The sequence below is a fragment of the Psittacula echo genome (assembly GCF_963264785.1).
Source record: "Psittacula echo genome assembly, chromosome: 2".
Classification (NCBI taxonomy): domain Eukaryota; kingdom Metazoa; phylum Chordata; class Aves; order Psittaciformes; family Psittacidae; genus Psittacula; species Psittacula echo.
In genome coordinates, this window is record NC_137737.1 from 36,972,937 (window position 1) to 36,996,145 (window position 23,209).

The window sequence follows — 23,209 nt, forward strand, 5'->3', positions numbered from 1 at the left end:
CATTAAATCAGACAGAATGTTTTCATTTTCTTGGTTTTGACTTTTTTATTTTTAATTTATCCACATTTTAAATGGAAGCAAAGTTTGCAACAATGGAATTATCTGAACCACAGATACCGAGTTTCAGCCAGACTTTCCATAACTTTTGTCTAAATATAATTAATATTATATTTCTTCATGCTCTGGGTGGGAAATTTTATAAAATTTAGCCCTAAGCTGATATTTTGGGGCAGAATTTCCCATTTGTTTGTGGTTTGGCATCATCTCTTTTTTTTTACAAATCTAATCCTTCAGATTTTTCTCTTATTTGAGTAAGCCATCCATCAAACTGCATCAAACATTCCTCCTGCTTGAAAAATTAGTTGTAAAACTTTAGTAATTAAAAAGTGTACACTCTGAAAAGAATAGAAAGGACAATAACACAGGCATTAATGAAGAGCACTTAATCTAACTGACATTCTGGTTATTGCTACGTCTTAAATGCCAGAATCTGATAATACACTTCCGTAATTCCTTACATAATGAAATGCTTAAGAAATATCTTACAGTCATTGGACCATCATTAACAACTATGAAATTAGGTGTCCCATGGGTTTTCTTTCCAATGTAGAGGGGGTTAAATTGCTAATTTATATGTTAATTAGCATTCATTCTAAAGAAGACCAAATGTAATTCTATAGCATCTAGCATTTAACAATTTAGTCTATCAAGACATTAAATTTAAAAGAAGCCCTGCATTATTTGCAAGAAGTTTTTTTGAGGGCTAATGATGAAAAGAATCTTATTATTCTAAGCAATATGCAATTTAAAAAGGATGAATACTGCCAATTTATTTACTTTATCACTAAGTAATAGGAAAGCAGCAAAGGCATTGGCAGGACAGCACATTCAGGAGCTCTTAATAAGGCCCACTGATCTGCACAGATTTGTAAATTTAAAATAAAGAATTGCTTCCTGTGATGTTTCTTTGGAATCTGTTGTCTCAAGTCACACCCAATCACGTGAGTTTGCTCAGTGGTATCTGATAATGTTGCTTCTGCTGCTCCAGAGCTACTCTGGTACATGCACTTGCTGTAGTGTGCAGCTTAAACATCTCTGTGTAGCATAGCTATAAATAAAAGCCTCCCCTTATAACATTTAAGAAAATATTGCATGATATTATAAACTAAGCATTTACCTTAAGATCATTTGAACCTGGAAAACTAAATGTTCTTAGTACAGTGATGCCACGGAAGCACTGTATTGTTTCCATCCTGCTTTTGCTCATATGCTGTACACTACTTTGCTTAAATGCTGATGTCATCCTGTATTGTTTCAGTTTAGTTTCACTTGGACTAGTTTCTGTGATGTGACACAACCTGATCATCTATTTCACTGAAATGCTACTTCAGCCTTTCAACGATGCTGGATGGCAGGCACTTTGAAGCACAGCTCTGTGATGCAAACATGCTTTTAGAAAACCAGCATTTCTCCATTTCTAAATAACACAAAGAAGCATTCGGGCCAAGAAAATTTTGGTCTTATCGCTCAGTGATAAACGATGGAATTGTACATGAGCAACAGAACTATACATTTAATTCTTTGCTTTTTTTCAGACCTCAGACATATTTTGTGTTGTGTAAGTCCTCTGCATTATTTTCAATGCAATATTTTGTGTGCCAATGTAATACCTGATTTATTCATGTTAAAAGAATTAAAGTTGTGAAATGTGATTTTCATTTAGAATCTGGTTGATTCACTCAGTTCCTCAGCCTTAAGAGGAATGGCTTAGACATTGGTGGCTTCAAGTGGCTGACAATGACAGTCTCCTCCTGTGCTTAGTCCTGGTATTTCCCCTTAAGGGATTATTTCTTCAGGTCCTTGCACTCGTAGCTCATTTTTCTCCCTTTCTTGTACACACCTTTCATTGTCTTCTAATGTCAAAGTGATAATTCCATGCCTTTCTGTTCCTGTAGCTTCTGCCTTTCTGTCCATTACACTTATTCAGATAATTACTTCCCTAAGTCACTTCTGTTTCTCCCTCATTTCACATCACCAGTTCTTTTGTAGCCAACAGCTTAATCCCCTGCACAAGATGGATTCATTCCTCAAGTGTGGTCCATCTTCAGTACTGAGTGAGAGAGTTTTTATCAGGGAAAACAATATGCAACCTGAGATTAAAGATTTTATTAAAGACATGATAGATAAAAGTATCAGATTAGCTTGTCCAAACAGCATTGATTCTGGTGCTTTATCACTTCTTTACTCTTGACTTTGCAAATACTATATATCTTTACTGTAATTTACTAAAGCTTGAGATCCACAAAGAAAATTCCAGCCCAACCTCTGAGAGCAACAAAAACTTGGGCCTTATAAAGTGTTTAGAAACCTTAATGATAAGCACCACAGCCAGTTCTATATCTAACATTCTAGTACAAACCATCAGGTAATCTAGTTTGTAATCAAAACTAAACTAGGAACAAAAGGTATGAGCAAAAGGAGTGAATTCACAAGAATAAATTTTAAAAGAAGGAGAAGGATGTTCAAAATTAATTATGGGAAAGTTAGTGTGAGAGAATGAAAACTATTCAGCAATAAATTATCAAAAACCTGCCTTTTGGGAAGCTACAGTCAGAGTGGAAGTAATTTTGAGGAGTATGAACAAGAGCAGACATTGCAAAATCAATGTATGGTGAAAAGCTTTGAAACCGTGGAGCTATAACAGAAATTAGGGAAAGTAAAAAATGGCATAAGCATAAGCCACAATAAGAAAATCACTGGTTTCAGAACGAGCAAGAGAACAGTGTGTCTTTAAGACAAAAAGATACTGAAATAACAGGATAGGCTATAGACATGAATTCTTTTCTTTTAGCTTTGGATTTTACATGAAAGAAAATAAGACTTATGCCAGAAATATAGAGTATACTGTTTCCAAGAGAAGAGAAAGATGTTTTTAAAAGGAAAGAGCAGGGAAAATTAAATTGGTATGTGTATTGTAGAATAATAAATAAAATAACAGTTTAGAATTCCTCAGCATAAACACCCCAAAAATTCAAGAGAAAATAAATATTGTGATGAAATGGAAGTGTCTAACAAGGGATATACAAGCACAGATGATCATTCTAAATCATTGTCCGATGGTGATAGTTAAAACATAACCAGGTAATAGATTTGCCTAAAGCTAAAAATAAATGGGCATGTCACTGAAATTAAAGAATATTTTGTGGAAAAATCTGAGAACCTGCGGACCATATTGAATAATACTTTTGGTGTTTTCATTTATTTGTCAGAAGCATCTAATCTGATTAGAGATACTTATGGTAAATGTTCTGAAGATGGAAAAAAATAGTAAGTAATAACCCCCATCTCTAAACCCCCTCTCTTCTAAAACATCTCAGCATCCTTCATTCTATGCATTTGAATATTTTGTTTTATTTTTGTGGGTCTGCTTATAGGTATGTATCTTAGAAAATTCACAGTTGTTTTCAGAACTGGGCCAAATTTTACACCTCCAAATTGCATACACAGCACTTTGCGTATGTGATAGCTGCTTTTGGGCATAGCAATCTATCGGTATCTAAAAATAGGAGGACAATAACTACTATTCATAGAAAATTCCTTTATCACTTCATGCCCACTTATTGGGGGGATCTGATATATCCCTGATATATTCCAGCTTTTTTGAGGGATCTGATATATCACTGTTTCTCTTGCTTGAGTCTTTTTCTTTTAATAAAAATCTGTCTCTGGCTTTCTTATTAGTGATGTGACAAATGTGAACATTTTATTAAAAGTATTTTTTTTTTTTGATGTTAAAGGAGCAGAATGCTGATGGCTGCAGACAGCACCTCTTAACTAAAGATGAACTGAAAGCAAGAAATGCTGAGGTCTTCTGCCATTCAGGTTATTTTCTGAGGAGGCCACAGGGAGTACAGACCTCATGTGCAAAACCTGGCCCTAAAAAAGCAAGCTCTTCCTAGCAGCCAGCGTCCCAAAGCATTAAAACAAAAGCAGCGGCTGCAGGGAAGGATGTTAGCCTTGTCCATGTGGGAGTATAAGCAGGACAGTGAGTCCTTATATATATCAAAGGAAAAAAGCAGGGACTACACATGCACACATAGTAGCGGACCTTCCTGCTGGGGTAGCCCTTTCTGGTTTTGAGTAGTTTGATTAGTGCCCTTACAGCTAAATATATGATACTTCGTGCAGAAGAAGGTTTCTTGGTATTGCTGTGTTTGCCCAGAACCCGAGGTGAAATTTCTCAGATATTGCCAGATCACTTTCCTTTTTTCCAAATGAAAATTGTTTGGGTAATAGGAGAGGTACACCTTAGAGCCTAAAAATGGGACTCACTTTTCCTCCAATAAACATGCAGCTGCTGTAAAAACCACCCCGAATATGAACAAACAAGATCTCAGCATTACGCTCATTCCTGGAGCTTTCCCTGTGTTCACTTATCTGTGCATTTTCTAGGTGGTAGAGGCTACACTAGCTAAAATGTAAGCACATTTGCTAGCTTTGATGTTTAACAGGAGCTAAATCTCTGCCTGAATTACACTTTAAATGGGCAAGTACCATAAAGGCTTAATGGCAAGTGCCCACAGCTGTAGACACTAAATCAGATTTCCATGAAAAACAACAATACCCAAGTACTAGTATGCATGGATTTTAATACTAAGATATAAGTATATATCCTTAGTACATGCATGTGAACTAGTGTTGACTGAAACTTCTGTTCACCTACTAAAATTTAGATTTTTTTTTTCATAGGAGAGAATGTGATATATTTAACTGTACAATTAAATTTTGACAACAAAACTAAAAGACCTGTTTTGTCATCAGAAACCCCAAGATGGCAATACAGTCTTGTTTTTCTTCACTGCTCATTTCTATTATTGCTATTATTATCATCACATTTATTATATTGCAGTACATGGAACAGATTTGTGATTTTCTCCTTTGCTGACATCTAAAAGCCTTGCTGATTGCTAAGGATTATTTATACAAAAATTGAGCTCCAACTACTTTGACATTAACTGAATAGATGAATGCTATGCATGACCTGGAGGTATTAAAAGATTCCATTTAATAACATTAACCAAATAAACATCTCTGCTGAAGTTCGGTTTCCTTTTATAGATGAATGTAACTTAATAACCCCATTAAAAGAATCTATATTTCTGTTTAATTTTCAGCTTAGCATGTAACATACATCCACAAATACTGAATTTTCAGGCAGCCACCCTTATTGTCTATATACCAATCGCTTTTCAACAAATTCACACCAGGACCTTTGTCATTTTCAGTGTTCATACAATTTTGACAGATCCAACAAAATCAGTTGTGATGCACTTAACTTCTGTTGCAGAGAACATGGCGAGCAAGCGATAGTAAGCATTGCTCACCTTGATGCTTGATGTGAGATACTGCAGATTTATCAAATGTGCTACTGCCTGTGAACTGCTGTCCAGGACTTTATAAAGTCACAGATCCCACAGGAAAGGAAAAACATAAAGCAAAAAAGCTGTTGATTTCAAGTGGGTTAGCTGGTATGTACTGGGCCAATGAGACATTTACGCACAGGGCTATATAGCGATGAAAGATTAGGTTCCAGAAAAGTCACCCGCATTGGTGCCCCAACCTTGCCAAGTATCAGGATTAACAACAGGGAACTCAGGTACAGCAGGGTGGGAGTGCAGCCTTCCACTCAAACAGATTTTCTGAGTTCACTTTATCCAGCCTTGCACTAAAACAAATTAGTTTCCAATAGGTAATACCAGTGAAAAACTATATACAGTAGTGTGTCAGGAAAGATGTTGGCAACATTAATTAAGATTAATGGTGTCAAGACAGCCAAAGAAATAAAAGCTGCTTGATACTCAGACAATATTACTAAAAAAATATGTAAATAATATTAGACACCTCCAGAATCATTACAGTGTTAGAAGATTACGAAGACATAGGCAGCGGAGGTCTCTGGTGTTCTCTTTTCTTTGTATGTATGTATATGTATATATGTACACATACCTACATAATATTTTTGTATATATAAGTACGAATGTATGTAGCAGGCAGAGAGAGAAAGTCTCTCTGCATTTTTCTAACACAGCAGAAAGGCCATTTATGCAAACAAGGACAGATTGTCAGCATAACATTTTGCAGTCCTCTGAGGACAGGAAAGGCAATGGCTGGTGTGCCAACTGCTAGGTCCAGGACTGTACTATCTGCTTAAACAATTGGTTGAAATCATACATAAGAAAATGGATCACAAAAATAATTTTATAAAACCATAATATTGTGAGATTAAAGTCAAAATTCTTTGAATAAAATCTGTTTCCTCTGAAAAAGAAACAAAAGACTTATGACAAAGTACTCCATGCAATATCCTTTTTTCTGCCTTTGTATCTTCTCTAAACTGCCTTGCCACTTTAGTGCAAATTCTAAAGCAGTAGCATCTAAATAGGAATACACATGGGAGGACTACACTGTATTGTTACTGAAATGTAAAGTCTCTCATTTTAATTTACTCCCCATTACAAGAATCATATTTAGAACATTCAGTGCATAAACTAAAGGTACCCTCAAATTTCTGCTGGGAAACAGAAAACGTACCTTAGAAGAAAGAGAAGAAAAAAGCTTTTCGGGTGGCTACGATCCCTCCCAGAACAAATATTTTGAAACTAAGCTAACTAAACTCACATGAAACCATAAATTAACTTGTTTGGTTTTTTTTTGAAGATTACTCTGATAAAAGTAAGAAGAATAAAGACTCTTCTGACTATAAAAGTCAGAGAAAAGGGCACATCCACATTATTCATAGAGGCAAAGTAACGCTGATTCCAGACTTGGCTGAGGTGTCAGGAAGGGAGAAGGGAGAAGAGACTGAATTACCTTGTCACATCAGGAGGGTAGCTAGCTAATCCTGTGCTAACTGAGCTTCTGAACTACATCTGAAAGGGCAGGATGGGGTGAGCTTGTACTGCCAATTGCTATTCTATGTGCATTGTGCATTTCCATGTAGAATTTTAGTTCCCAGTACTATGCCTGGCAGCTTTTAAAGTACTAAATTTACCTAAAAATTAAAAAAAAAAATTATTGCTTAAACACTCCCTTTTAAGACATAAAGCTGACAAAACCTTCCCCACCCAACAACTCAGTCATAGAAGGTGTATCAAGCAGGCTGTTTTATTTTGCACAAACTGCTCTTGCATTGGAACTGTGTGAAGAGGGAAGGGCACAAATGGATCCATTTGAGTTCAGATGTATTTCTGATGAGTTAAAAAACAACTGAAGGGTGAAACAAAACCATTGTGCAGCAAATGAGGATTTATAGGGATTAGAGTCACATATTTAGGGTCCGGAAAAGCATTTGTTTTGCATTATTAGAACCATTTTTATGGATTAGTTAATGAAATGATGATGTGAAGAATTGCTTTTGATCTAACACATAAATACATTAGATGAATCTAGCTGTGGTTTGGGAGTGATGCGCCAAAAGAGTCCCGTTAATACACATTGAAAGAGCTGAATCTGGGATGCTTGAATTCAGCAGGACGGTTCAGCATATTGGGTGAGCATATGCTCAGCAGTTGTTAATGCAGTGCTGTGATAGATGCATGCAGAGAATTCCAGGCTGATTTACATCCTCTGTAGTACTGCAAAAGACAACACGACTGCTTGCAGTGAGAGAGTAAGGAGTTTTACTTTTCTCACTGTTGGTTTTACTCAGTATTAATTATGTTTAATCCTCTTTCAGAAATACTTGCAACTTCTAAGTGATTCACATATTTGTAAGGTAGCTTCTGACCTGCGTGCACCCAGAAGTCTGATCACCCAGCAGACACTAATACCCTGGCAACTGAAATGCACACAATATGTGGGAACTTGAGCTGTGCAATGAAAGCACTACTAGAGACACAGAAGAATACACCTATGGAATCTAGTTACATATTCTAACTTCCTACATTTTAGCTTATCATATATGGCCTGTCACATCAGAGGTGAAAGGTTCATTCCTGAACTTCACAAACTATTCTCTTTGAATTCTGAATTGTTTATGTGAATTAATTACATTTCTTTCCAGAATGCCAACTGAAATATGTTTTTTTTGCTAAAATTAGAGTAAAAATAGGATGCAGGATAGGCTAATAGGCATATATGGGTAGAATATATCTACCACATATAGACCTCATAAAATTCATACAAAAACAATGATAATTAGCATGTACTGTCTTTTCTCAGGAATCCAATACTTTTTTGTTCCATAGCAGCTATTATTTTATGTTGTGTTCTGCATGCAAGGAAAAACTTATTCCACCCCAAGAAACATGCTGAGAAATAGATTTCAACTTTAGAAACATATGATTTTTTTAAAAAAATAAACTGTTCTTCTGCCCTTGAAACAGCACAAACTGCTTGAAACAGCATGGTCACAGCATCCAAAACAGGGACCTGGATTTTGAGGAAGTGATCCTTCCCCTTCCCTTTAGTTAACCAGTAATTCCACATTTAAATATATCAAATTCAGTGTGAATATTGGTATTGAACACCTGTCTAAAAATACAGATGGAGATCAGAAGGGCTTAAAAGAAATTGTGGTGAAGATTAAAGCAATGAATATTTTACATTTTATTTTAATGAAAAATAGCATGTTAAAGTTGAAAACATCAAATGATTAATTGTCTTCTCCTTGAGTGAATTTAGAAACCTCCCACAATCAATGAGAAAGCAAGGTGGACTGCTGAACATGCATGGACATTTGTCAGGTTTACCTGCTTGTGAGCGTGGTCGTAAGAATTGATGTGGTTGTCAAATTCCTGGTGTTTGTGGTACTGCTTGTCACATAGTTCACAGTAGAAGTTAGCCTTCACATCCTCCAGAGCCTTGGCTGCAGCTTTCTCCTTCTCAGCATAGTCCTGCAAAGGCAGAAGCAGAGGGAGACACTTTGCTGGAGATCGTGAGCTTGTGCTTCAGCAGCTACTTTGTCATCCACATTAAAACTACTAGACTGACTAGAACTGCTAGATCATCCTGTACATGATAAGGAGATTTTGGTCTTAAATTGGATTTAATAGAATCCAATTTCTTGAATAATTATTCTTACTACTCGTGTAGGCACTGCAGAAAGATGAGTGAAAGGGGTGCAAAGGAATACTGTCAGGACACTGCTCCTGGGCAGGAAAGCTGAGCAGTGAAGAATACATTAAGTCACAGGGGTTAGTCTGTTAACAGTTACAGCATTCCCAGTTTGCGCCAATGCCTTTCTGCTCTTTCAGGTACTATTGCTCAGAAGAAAGAAACTGGTTTTAGTCTGATACTAAGGCAGATTTTCTTCTGTGTTCTGCTTTCTACCTTCTACGAAATGTGCAGCAGGGCCAGGCACCAGCTGGCTATGGCTGGCTGAGACTTCCCTGCTGCAGACCCACCGCAGAAAAAGCCTTTTCTGTGCCACCCTGGCCCATCCCCATATCTGCATGAGGGGACATGTCATTCAGCCCACCCAAACTGAACACAACTTTCACCTAACCAGCACAGATCACAAACACTGACAAGAACACTAGCTCATGTCCAGGCTAAGGCAAACAGCTGAAAACAGGGAAAATGTAATTAGCTCCTACATAGTCCTCCTTCATGTCTCCCTGGTGACTCATGTGGGTGCTCTGGAGACTCAAGTACTTCATTTTCAATATATGATTTTAAGTAAAAAGAGAAAATTTAAAACAGAGGAGCCAGAAGTTACTGAGCTCCAAATAATGCACATAAATAAGGGGCCTCATATTCAAAATTGCCAGCAGCCTTTGTCAACCTTATTTCTTTTACAAATCCTTCGTTATACTGTCATCATTACAACACTTCCTTAAACTTTTTACATTAGGGTTTAAAGAGAAAACTTCTGACATAGAAAACATGAACAAAAAGTTGGTAAAAGCTATTAATTTATATTCATATTGACAAGTTAATATTACTTGAGTTTATGTAATATATTGCCAGGAACTGGAGTAATTCATCATTTGTTCTATCATTTTATTCACCTGAAGAAATGGGTACTTTATGCTACCAAGCTTTCCATGCTATGTAGTCAGTGTTGTCTGCTGGCTACAAGCTTTCAGCACCCTTTGCATGACAAAAAGTACACTCAGAGTACAGCAAACCCAAAACATACTGAACATCCACGACACTGTGCTCTTAGCATATCATGCTGTGTAGCATTGCTTCAGGAAACACTCCAGGGTTGAGGCAAGCCTTTGGGCACAGCAGATCCACACGAATGCACATTTTGAGCCTCTCAGGGATGAAAGGACTTTCTTGATGAGTGTCACATGTTTCAAGCCTGAGACTTCACCAAGAAGCAAAGGTGCTGGTTGCCAATGTGACACAATGAGGTTTAGAGAGCCCTGTGTTGCCAGTCTTTCTTCTCTGGCTTGGACTTCATGCCCTCAGGTCAGTGTGAGGTTTTTCTCACACAGTAGTTTAGAGGCTGCCATTGCTAGTGAGATTAACTTCACCTAAACTAGACTGTCTAGAAGTTAGGTGTATAGTCTAGGACAGTATTCTAAGCTTCCTCTGTAAGAAATAGAAAAGTGATAGCCAGTGCCAAATGGTTATTAATCCCATCTATTTCAAAAACCTATTTTAGTATGAGATGAAACTCTCTAGAGGTGCTGTCTCCATCAACCACTGCAAGGCTCTAAATTACTAACATGGCCTACTTCTTTAATTCTTAGATTGCTGAACACAGAGATAATAAATTCTATAATGTATTTCTTTATATTCAATTCTAAATCTCCCCATGAAACTTGCATGAACTGATCTGCTTGAAGACAGGAGGTCAAAAAGGAATTTTGTGCCTGGAATTTTGATTTTACGTCTTACAGATGATGCCTATGACATGTCAGTCCCTCCCACAGGGCAAACATCCAAATAAATCTCTTTCCTGCATGCACATGGCTCAGTAGGTTAGGATACTGTGGTGTACTCAGATTAGACAATTGTGAAAACAGGTGGCCTGAACTGGCATTTCTCCACTTGAGAAGCTGCTCAATAATGGTTGTTAGTACTTGATTATATTGGGGGAAATATTCTTGCAATCAAATAGTTAAATAGCTTTCATTAGTTATTTAAATCTAAAAAGCCTATTAAAAAGTGATACCTTTCATCTTATGTTTCAGACCCATTGTTTTGTTAGCATTAATTATTCACCAGGCCTTTGGTATAATTAAAATGCATAAATTAGAATGTGGATGTAATAGTATTAATTATGCAGAGATGTCTTCCCTGGAAGTCAAGCATTGGGGGACAACACGTTTTATATCTGAACTGGTAAAAATATAAGTTTTCCACTTCTCTATAAGCCTGCCCAAGCATAATTGGTTTTTTGGTTATGCCTTTTTCTTTTTTTCCCCAGGTCTGAACTGTCCATTAAGTATTTACAGCCTGCTCTATCTTTGCTTATGCTGAAGGAGAAGCCTAATTTTTTGGCGTGAAGACACCATATTACTCTTGTGAAGCACAACTGAAACTGCTGCTTGTGAGCATTCTAAACTGCCAACTTTATCTTTCTCAGCAGAAATGAATACAGTTCTCCTATCATAAAGATGTTTTAAATAGCAACAAGGCAGCTCCCAGGTGCATCCTAAGATAATCACAACTACCTTCATTGCCTTATTGCTTAATTATGCTTGTCTACCATGGCAAAAGATATAATTTCCTGCTTGCTTATCTATCAGATGCAGGGAATTGAATGCTACATCACATACTTTGGAAAGGTCATGGATTTTTCTTTCCCTACAAAGGCATAAGAACTACCAGTACAGTAAATTGTGCATAGTTAAATTAATTTTCACACCCAGACTGCTAATATAATTTCTCTAGGACTATAGAGACCGGTGGTCAATTCTGGTATAATAAATGTGATCACATGAAACAAAACCTGCAGAATTACATCTGTAGAAAACATACGTGATTGTGAATGCCTGACTATGCCAATGCAAACAAATGAAAGCAGGAAAGATGTGCCAATGTATTTTGACCTGGGGACCACCAATGGTAATGAATATGTGTATCACAGTCTCATAAACTTTATTCTGGATCATACACTACTTACTAATGACATATAGCATGCATATTTGTAAGACAGCATAAATTAGCAGTTCTGTATTTGAGCCAAGGACAATAGTAAGTGCAAGCTGATGTCAGGGATGATGCAGTCATCATAGGTGTGAACTCCTAGAAACCATGGGTTAACTACCCTCTATGTTGCAGGATGCTGACTGTATAAGCCTGCAAAATGGTTCCATATTATAGATTGTAATTAAATTCATATCACTTTGACCCACAGAGGCACATAACTGTAATAATTGTTTATATATTGGATTAATTTAAAAAGAATACTTCTATTGCATGTAAGGCTGAAAGTGCTTTCACTTAGCAGCTACTTTTGCAGTATGCTTCTTATTGTGAAAATGCAGTTAATGGTATCTGACATTTAATTTTCTAATATAGGGAAAATCAATGAAAAATCCCATGTAACTGAGTTTTCTAGAATGTTGCCACTGACACCAAGTCAATTAGAAATCATTTATTAAATCCAGAGTCTGTAAGAGATATTAAATAGACTGCATGGCCATTAAAGTATGCTGATGTAGGCAAAACAATACCATATTGCCTGCCTCAGTAACTGACAGCAAATATATCTGCTATGTTCAAATATACTAAGGTGAAAAGTAGGTCACTCAGTACAGTAAAACTTTCAGAGGCAGTTTTCTATAAACCCATGGATTTCTACAAATATAGTGGAGTAAATGCATTGTGCTTATAAATAAAACACAAGAAAAATATAACATCATTAGCCCACTTTTGGTCACCTATTTCTAAATTGGAATACAAAATTAGAGACAGAACAGCTATCTCACATTAATGCAGCACTCTAAGTGACACACTACTGTCTCTTTGGGGACATAAGCAATCAGAGTTGTTAGAGTTTGATAACTTAAATATAATTCTGTGAACCAGATTAGATTTGAGTGCAAGTATTAAATACTGATGCAACTACTGAGATGGCTCTTGGAGATTCTCAAACTAGAGGTCAAAGGAGAACAAGGACAAATACAAGCACATGAATAAGCTGCAGAATTATATTCTACCTCTAAGAATTTGAAGTACATTTTCGTTAGTGACTTAGATGACAAAATGAACTGTGATTATGTATGAAATCTATGAGTGATACTAATCAACAGCATAGGGCATACAAACGCTTTAGGGACAAGGAACAGGATTCAAAATTACCATTAATAATCTTGAGATATGGTCTGAAATCAGCAAGATAAAACTTAAGATGTGTGTCAAGTGCTGCACTTTGGAGGAGGAAATCACATTCACCAGTACTAATTTGTGAATAGCTGAGTAAACACAAATGCAAGGGAAAAGGTCCAGAGGCTTAGAGTGGAAAAGAAATTAAATTAAAGTCAACAATGAAAGTCGAGGCAAATCACATTCTGACATGTTAATAGTAGTGTTATATGTAAGATACTGAGGGTAATGTTTCCACTTGATTCAGTATTGGTGAAATGTCAGCTGTAAAATACTATGGGTACATCCTACAAGCAAATAACTTGGCTCATGGAACCCGACTCTCCATCATCCCCACTACATGTAGCTCATTCTCAGGCTTTCATTTCAGAGTAAACTTGCCAGTTCGCTTTGAGATAAAAATGAGTGCAGTTCTAGAATAACATTCAGTTCAGGGGCCATACTCTACAGACAGCAAGGATGAGACTTCACCAGGCTCTCAATGTCCTGTATAGTATTCCAACCACCACCAAACCACTCCCCCAGACATCTCCATCCTATAGCCTTACCCAAGGCAAGCAAAAATGGCGTGCCATAAAAACGCATGCAGCACCATGTCACAAAAGAACTACCCATGCAATGCTTTAACATAGCACTCACGCTTTTTCAGGCAAAGTGAAAGAAAACCAAATATAACAATTATAACTAAGGGTACCATGCAGATCTGAGGAGGCTTAAGCCAAGTATGGACATAACCTGTGCCCTGGGATGCAGGATGGCTGACAGGTCTTTCTACATCACTGGGTTTGAGAAGCTAGGCCTGCTTGTTGGGGCAGATCAAAGTGTGGATGTAGCTTTTGAGGCAGTTTTGGTTCCCACAGTTTGAGAACGATATAGATGTACTTGGGAGAACCTTGACCAGGGCAGTAGGGTTAAGAGGTTTAAAAGTGTGATATATGCGTAAATTAGGCAAACTAGATTTCAATCTGTAATTCATATTTTCCTTGGATCACTCACATGAGCACTTGTAAATAACATTTTTTTGAAGGAAATCTGCAGAACTGACTGGGCTGGTATAGAACATCTCTGGGTGCTCAGAACCTGTGCATGGATGGATGGATAGAGACACCATGGATGGTTTGAGCGCTCACTTTTCCTCACTACTTTTCCTCATTCACAAATTCTTGGGTTAACTGCACATATTTTTTATGTACTTATATCTTTTCTTCTGCAGCTACAATGAAAGATTTTAAAAGATTTATAAAACTCAGTGGGCAGGTGACAGAATGAAGGAAGTGACATGGTTTAGCGGTGGTCTTGGCAGTCCTGGGGTAATGGTTGGACTTGATGATCTTAAAGGCTTTTTCCAACCTAGATAATTCTATGATTCTATGGTTCTAAATAATCAAAGTACTTGTGTGCAGTGTGAAACTTGAATGTCACACAAATGTCCTGATACTAGGATATGCTACTGAACATCAGGATGGTTGAATTAATGAACTTTTCCCTGAATGTGCTCTTTTTTTTTTTTTTTTTTCCTTGGAGAAGACATGATCTTACATAAAGAATTAGGGAATTTAGCTGTGGAGACAGAATAAAGAACAAGTGGAGACAGAATAAAGAACAAGTAATTTGATTCAGCTGCAATAGCAAGCAAGATAGAATGTTTTCAGTTACCTCACACTTGTTCTGCCATTCTCCACTTTGAAAACTTTATGCAGTTTCTGCCAGTGTGGGATCTACAGTGTGGAATTACACAGTTATCTATTGCAAAGGATTTTTTCCTTCTTCAAAAGCACCAAATGCTGTCATTCTCAGCTGATTGATAGAGGACAGCTCCTAACTTCTGCAAATAAATAGGTCTTCATATTTTTCACACTTAGGCAATTACTGCAGCATTTTCAATTATGAGCATTTCCATTTGCTACTAGAATGCTGAGACCTGAGAAGTGCAATGCTTTTAGTGGGTCCTACATGCCTTTCAGAATAGAAACCTGCTGGAGCTAAAGGGACAGATAGAGAGCTTTAAGGAGTCATAAACCTATTCCTAATTTATTTACTATCAAAATCATCAGTGCTGACTAGAATCAGCCTTACAGAACATATGAATTCAAAGAAAAGCACTAGCTGGTATATTCAGATATTCAGCAAATCTGTTATATTCTAAGACACTTTGCTGCTTCTGGTAACTTTAAAAGGAACTTGTACTCTGAGATTTTCTAAACACTTTTTCAACTTTATAAGGGAAGCATGTAACCACTAAAAATCTTTGATGTGGATATAGAGGGGATTTTTCAAACATTTCAGTGTGATTTAACATTTCTTCCCTCATTTTCAGAAATTGGCAGAACTTAAGCAGCTGCATCTACTATATTTTCTGAAAATGTGATCAAGAGTTGACTTGCAAAAATAACTAGGTACCTAACTTGCATGTGTTCAGTTTAATTTTAAAAGAAATATATAATAAAATGAATTTGGGAGTTTAGATAATTTTTCATTGCAAATGGATATATTTAAACAGCTTAAAGGAAGTAATTAGCAAAATATAATTTTTTAAGTGAAAAAAATACCTGCCTGTAACGACATATAGTGCCAAGAGTTCTAGGGTAAATAATCAGCTCAAAGAGGATATTTGAACTAGAATGGAAATAACATAAATAAGGAAGAAACCTAATCAGCAATTTCAGAAAATGAAAGGATAGAGTGGAGATTGATGATGTGAGGTGTATCTCAGGCATCTGTATTTGGACCAGTACTGTTTAATATCTTAATCAATGATGTAGTGGGATCAAGCGCACCGTCAGCAAGCTTGTAGACAGCACCACACTGAGCAGTGCAGCTGACACACCTGAGGGACAGGATGCCATCCAGAAGGAACTGGACAAGCTCAAGAAGTGGGCCCATGTGAACCTCATGAGATTCAACAAGGCAAAGTGAAAGGTCCTGCACCTGGGTGAGGGCAATTGATTAGAACAAAAGATGATGAAGAATCTGGTCCTATGTATTGACCAATTATTAAGATGCAGATGTAAAAAAAAAGAAAAAAATTTTAAAAAATGTGTGCATATATATATGTAAAACATTTGAACACAGCAAATGCAGATTTTCGAAAAGAGAAAGGGAAATACACTCAAACATTAAGACCAAATGGTACATAAAACCTTCACCATATTTAGGCTGGCATCTAGAAAGTTTCTCATCAACAGTGGCACAGACTTATGAAGAACCTTCACAGTGAAGTAGTGGATGTTATTGATGGAGCTTAGATACATTAGATGGAGGGTGATACATTTATGAAGGGGAATGTATGATGTGGTTTGGTTGACTATAGTAACAGAAAACTAAACTTGATTTGAAGATTTAGGAAAATCTGCTGTTATACTAAATCTGCTTAATGATATGTGATGTTGCCTGATTTTTATCTCTAAGCTTCATCACTAATCTGTGTTCTATATTAGTGTTAAGAGTAGCATTTTACTTATTTTGAAAGTATTTCCTAGGTATGAAGTAATTAAATAACAATTTCTAAATACTAACACTGCTATTAAAAACAAAAACAAAAAAAGAAAATTGTTGTCATTCTGTAACTAGAGCAACAGCCCCCAAAGAATGAGAGGATATGACTCAAGGACAATCTGAGAACACAAAAGGCATCAGAACTGTCAAGGTTGTGACAAAATTGTAAAGGTTGAAACAATTTTTGGTATAACAGAGGAAACGAACATGGTTTTAATACTGTTAGGGTTATATTCTAGGCATTTAAATTAAAATTCTAACAGCCTCATGGGTAGGAATTTTAGATGATCTCAGAATGTTTCTAGCTACTCTGCATTGACTGGAGTGACTGCTGTAAATGTAGATACCCTGCTAAGGGTTCAGTGAAATAGTATTTTGATATGACCATCTTAAAATGTAGATATAATAGAAATGTGTTTTTCTAAGTTGGACAGAAGAACTGTTCCTGTTATGCAGAAGAAGAAAAAAAATACATAGCTCACTTTTTCCTTGTAATCCTGCTTCCCTGCGCAAATCCCTCAGTGAATTTCATTGTGACATTATTGTCTGCCTTCTATTTAAAGTCAAATCCTTCAATTTGTTCACTATTTCATACTACTTTCTCTCTCCTCCTCTCAAGTGATCTTTTACCTCTTTTCTGATGAGAGAGGTATTTATTATCAATTAATCTGAAGAGTTAGTCCTCCATTTATCTCTTATTATTCTCATTTTTACAATTGTAATTTTTGGAGAACAATACATATTCCAGCACTGCATTTAATAGATTGTGTGATGTATTTCTTTGTCTGACACCTCTTTTCTGATGAAACTTACTTGACATAATTTAAGATCTTTGTGCATTTTTACCTAAAACCTTCTTCTATAGAACACAACATGATTTAACTTAATATGCAGTGTATTTCTTATCTCAGTTGGCTAAAAGCACTTTACAAAAATGATATTGATCATGCAGCAACTGTGTAGGAAAATACAGCATTTGTTATGAGCACAGGAATAGTTATCATCTGTGGTTGTTAGAACCTTTTTTTATTAAGTGCCTTTTTCATAAAATACAGACTAATCGTATCAGATAGCTTTTTATAGTCTTTAATACCAATAACATTAAACATTTACATCCTTTCTCTTTTAATATTGTTTGACTTTCTTCGCATAAACCAATAATAAAGCCAGCTAATAATATTAATAATAAGTTTAATAATATTAAAGCTAGTTCATGTAAACTAATTCAATATCATAAATGATGTAAAATAATGTCTAATATTGGTGGGTTTCTATTGCTCATAGCAAAAAGAGAGTAATTGTTAATTTTATGATAAAATATTAATAAACTTTTAGTAAATCCTGACTGGTGGGTTTATTTTCTTATCTTAAACATATTTGCAACCTACTACAGAAAAATGTCTTACATGGTAAGCATTAATCATAAATTTTAATTATATCTATACTGTCCACCTTTTCTTAAAAATTCTTGATAAAATGCTTCTTCATCATTGCATTGTGCAGCATTTAATGGCATGTTTGTAAGCAGAAACCAAGGTATTTCTGCACATCAGTTTTTCATGCATATCTTTTTGCATTTTTTTTTTTTTTTCACTAGAAGCCAAAACCATTGATTTATGAAAGCTTTGGCTTTCCTAAGCACTTAAGGTTGCCCAAGTGAAAAGAAGGAATCCCAATTTGCTCTCTAAGTCCAAATGGAAAAAGGAAGGTTACTTACACACATATATATTCCTCTTCCTCTGTCTCTCCCCAGATTCATTCATGTGAGTTGAAACATTATATACACTTTGTTATTAACTCTGCAGTTTTATACATGTTGCAAGTCCACTGATCTGAACTAAACCAGAAAAATCTCTTTAATTCATCTGCCAAATGGAAGCATAATATTTGCATTCTGATTGGAAAAAAAAAAAAAAAAAAGCATGGGGGAGAGAGAGAGGGAGGACAATAGGAAAGGAGAGAGGGTTAAAGGAAGGGTGGAAGGGAGAAAGGATAGAAGGTTTGAAGGGTGGAAGGAAGGAATACTTTTTTCTAGCTCTTCTTTATTTAAATGCTTATGGCTTGAAACCCACCCTGCAGCAAAGCTGGCTATTAAAAGTAATTTAATTTCTAAATACAACTGGGCACTCAACTTGCAGATTAATGGCACCATTATGGCAATTTCCTAAGTAAAACTCATGCTCAAGAGTTACGCATGAATAATTGCCTGGTAGTAACCCTTGTAATCAAAGGGAAACAACTGCTCTCCAAAATTACTTCTCTGTGATAAACGGAAGTCAGGAATATGTACAGAATCAAAAGACAGTAGTAACTGACATATCTAAAGACTTAACATGAATACTTGATTGATAACTGCAGAAAACAATTATTGACTGAAGAAATTTCAGTCTCTGTCCAGCACCTTCAGATGTAAAATTGAATTAATGTTGACTAATCTAAAGACTCTATGCAATGTCTACATTCTTGCATCACATCTTCATTTCCAACCTTCCTTTAGGAGAGATAAAGTGCTAGTTTTATTCTCAGCATGAGGAGGTCTCCTCAGCAGAAAGGAATGAATGCATTAGTGAAATGAGCGCAGACACTCAAGAAGTGATGGCTCAGCAGCAATGCTGAGCACTGCTGTAGGTGAATGCGATTTCAGTGCCAAGTGGTTTTCTTCAGTTTCCATGCTCAGAGTACATCAACTCCAGGGGCATGCTGCAAAATCCTTTCAGCCTTTGGTATCTTGCTCTACTTACAGCTGATCCTGCTCGAATATGTGGCTTTGTTCACCCCTCTCCTATGTCTTTTTTTCTGGTCTCCCCTTTCCTTCAACTTGCAATCCATGGCAGACACAGAACCCCGATCCTACTTACCTGGCATGTTTACCAGGCTGTATAATCAGCAGTGATGCTAATTAATCAGCTGTGAGTCTGCAATGTGTTTGATTATTTATTCATAGAAAAGAAAGACATTCTAGTCGCAATATAACATTGGTGCAAATTCCTGGCCCTCATGAAGGAGTGGAGAAACCTTGATGACACTTTTCAAGATCCCTCCCAAGAAACTGGGCATAAACAAACCAGAGATGCAGCCATCTCCAGTCTGGGGTTTAGCAGAGTCCAGCATGGCTGGAGTCAGTGGAAATTTTGCTACTGATTCTAATGGGAGCAAAAGGTCTAGCAATAACAAGCATAATAAGTGGGAAAAACAAAACAAACAGAAGATAAAATTTAGATGCAGGGAACTTCCTGAGGTTATTAACATTATTAAAAGGGAGGGTGAGCACATTCTTGCAGAGGCAGATTTGAAAAAAAAAAACAAAACCCAAGTGGTGGAAAAGGTAAAGAATACTTGTTTATAATCAAAGACTATTTTCTGCTGTGATATTTTGAGTAACAGATTAATATGATCTGTTGAAGCAAAAATCTATTGTGCTCTTGAATTCACCATACATGATTGCTGTTATTATGAATAGCATTGTAGAATGCAACATGTAATGTAGAATAAATATGTTGGTGTCTGGAGCACAAAAGATCTTAAATAGATATTTTTTGGAACAAATAAGAGACGATCCATCCTCATGTCCCCTCCAATGAGTAAGCTGTATAGCATATAGCTAATTGTGTCACAAGTACTTGGTTGCGAATACATTACCCAGATGTAATGAGCACTTCTAGTGCTGCCGTGGAGACCTGAGGCTTCCTGAGAAAACAGCTCAAGTGGCTGAGTACAGCTTGATGTTGTTCATGAGGCCTCCTGGGGTGTCAATTAATCCCGTGAATTTACTGAACACAGCGTAACATTAGAGGTTCTTGATTTCAGAAAAATGAGCTAGGCTGGCATCTCTCAAGTTGAAAGAGTATTTCTGGCTTCACAATCACCTCTTATAAAAAGAAATGGGGAGTTCTTAACTCATAGAGTACCATCATTAAAACTCCTGCCTTACTTTGCCATGTTTCTTAAGGGTGAGTCTGCCGAAATCTGACTTAATTTTATCCATTATGAGGTCTCTGAATTCTTCTTCATTTTTGAACTGTGATTCTGCATTGAATGTTTAATGATTTTAATGCTACATAAGTGAACAGAAGAACTTCTTAACTTTGATTTTAGATAACCTGCTAGCACAACCACTTGCGTTATAAAATGGTGCACAGTCTTATTGGGTAACTTAATGAATATGAATACAACTGTGTGAGCTCTCTAACTCTTGATCTAATTAAAATAGACAATTCAATGAATTAATGATGAGACATTTCCTCACAGTATTTAAAACCTACATAGTAAACTGCCTGTTTTTGAATAAAATACAACATGCAGAAAAACTGCTTGTAGTTTTCACTGGCTTGCCACTGGCTTCACTAGAATAATATTTGATTATATAAGTGTACATATAAAAGCAGAAGCAAACAAACAGTCATTTTCATCTGGATGACAGTTTTTGGTCATATGGTTTAGTTTTAGGTAGCCCTGAAAAGAGCAGGGAGTTGGACTTGATGATCCTTATTGGTCTCTTGTAACTTGACATATTATATGATTCTACGATTCTATGATTCTAGCAGCAGCGTAGTCCTCTAGTACACCAGACTTCATTGAATGGCTACAGCATGAGATCCCAGAGGCCAGTATATTAAGAAGCTTAGCGGAGTTATTTTATGTGGTGTTCCTCTGTTAATTACTCTCCTTCTGCACAAATTTTCCACTGCACCTGTCTCTAAACCTCATTTTTTTGTATACATCCCATTGACACTTCACTGCTTACATTTTGGTTTAAAGCAACGTACTCTGTCACATTTCCATCACCAGTGATCTTGGTCTACTGCACTTAACTTTCATCCCTGAGCAGCTTTCTGTTACACTGTCAATATATTGTCAGGAAAACCTAATAGAAAATTGGCCCTTAAAAGATTTGATGTGCCAATGTGAAACTGGATTATTCTGAGCTGGCTCACACTAATATCAATAGCTATCTGACAGGATGTGCATTCTCAGTAGTGCAAGTATTCACAACCATGCCCCAGACATGGGGGGAATAACACAAGTGCATCATAGAAATGTTCAGGGAATAATATCTTTGTCAGATCTCATTGTCTGTGTTTAGAGATCTCCTCCCTTTTTAAAACAAGTACTGTATTATGACATGAAATTGCTAAAGCAGAAGTTTTGACTTGATTCATTAGATTCTGAAAGCAAGTCTATAGTGATTTAACAACAATCAGGCCTTCATTTGCATCATGACAGTTGTGACCAGGTGGGAGTCAAACTTCATATTGGCAGTTCCTGCTTATTCTGCAAATCTTCTTTTTTCCCCATTTGAGAGGAACAAATCTTAAATGTTGGACACTTAACCATATTCAGTGACCTCTGCATAGTAAATTCCAGTTATGAATTCAGTACAAGATAATTTTGTATATTCAAAATGACCTACTCTGTTCTAATAGAAGAACTGTGACAAGTTTTTGCCCTTTTATAGAAGGGAAAAAAAAAACCAAAAAGAAAATGCAGCAACTGTGTCTATATGTGATTTAGATGGTCATCTTCGTCTTCATCTCCTAGACTACTTGTCATATAGTTGCATAGGCTTATATTTAACATTCAAAGCATCATTCTGAAGCCTGACTGAATTGAGCACTGAATTCAATGCTAGGACGTTGGTCTCACCATACTCAGCTTCACAGCACTGAACTTGTATGTGCTTTTTTGAATCCTGGAACCTGCACAGCTGAATTAGTTGTCAGAGCTGCCTATTGTGAACAGAGCATAAATCCAGCGTATTGAATGAGACACTGTTAGGAAACACCAAGAGAAAAAAAAATTAAGTTTTATGTATCCTTCCTTGAGGGATTTGGACACCTTGCCAAAGTTAAACAGCTAAGCAACTCCTCACAAAGTTGTTGTCTCCTTTTTCATGTATTGCCTACACAAGGTGAATTTTTTGATCAAGTTGGGAACATGGCACTGTGTTTATTCACATCTTTTTTTGAAATGCTATGTGGACAGATGAGCTCAGTACAATGCTATATACTTCCAGCACTATGGAAAATTGCAAGCAAGCAGTGAGATGACATGCCTGCAGGTTTGGGGTTGTGACAGAAATAGTACCTCGTGTTCTAGCCTTAGCTCAGTGAACTGCATGGCTACATCTTCAATAATTTTAGTGACGGAAGAAATCTAGAAAACATGGAAAAATATGACAAAGAAGATTAAAATGGTTAGAAAATAGAGGAAAAAATGAGAAGGCACTGGAGGAAATGAGGAAAGGGAAAATATAACCATGTACATGACGGAATGAAAAAATTCATACTCCTTACTTAAGTGAAAAAGTAACCCCAGCATATTGTAGTAAAACTATGAAACTATACTATAATTTCATCTAGTATACACATTACATACATTATTATACTATTGCAACATTAGTACAATAGTATAATAAAAAGATGATGCT

The 23,209-nt window shown here is 36.4% G+C and overlaps 1 protein-coding gene across 1 annotated transcript in view; it reads right to left on the reverse strand.

Moving 5' to 3' along the window:
* Positions 1-23,209, reverse strand: part of ZNF804B (zinc finger protein 804B) — a gene marked incomplete at both ends in the record, with an annotated part of 230,147 nt that overhangs the window by 20,569 nt on the left and 186,369 nt on the right. The window contains one exon of the mRNA XM_080611434.1: positions 8,751-8,894. Coding sequence (XP_080467560.1) covers positions 8,751-8,894 — 144 coding nt within the window. The remainder of the gene's footprint in view (positions 1-8,750; positions 8,895-23,209) is intronic.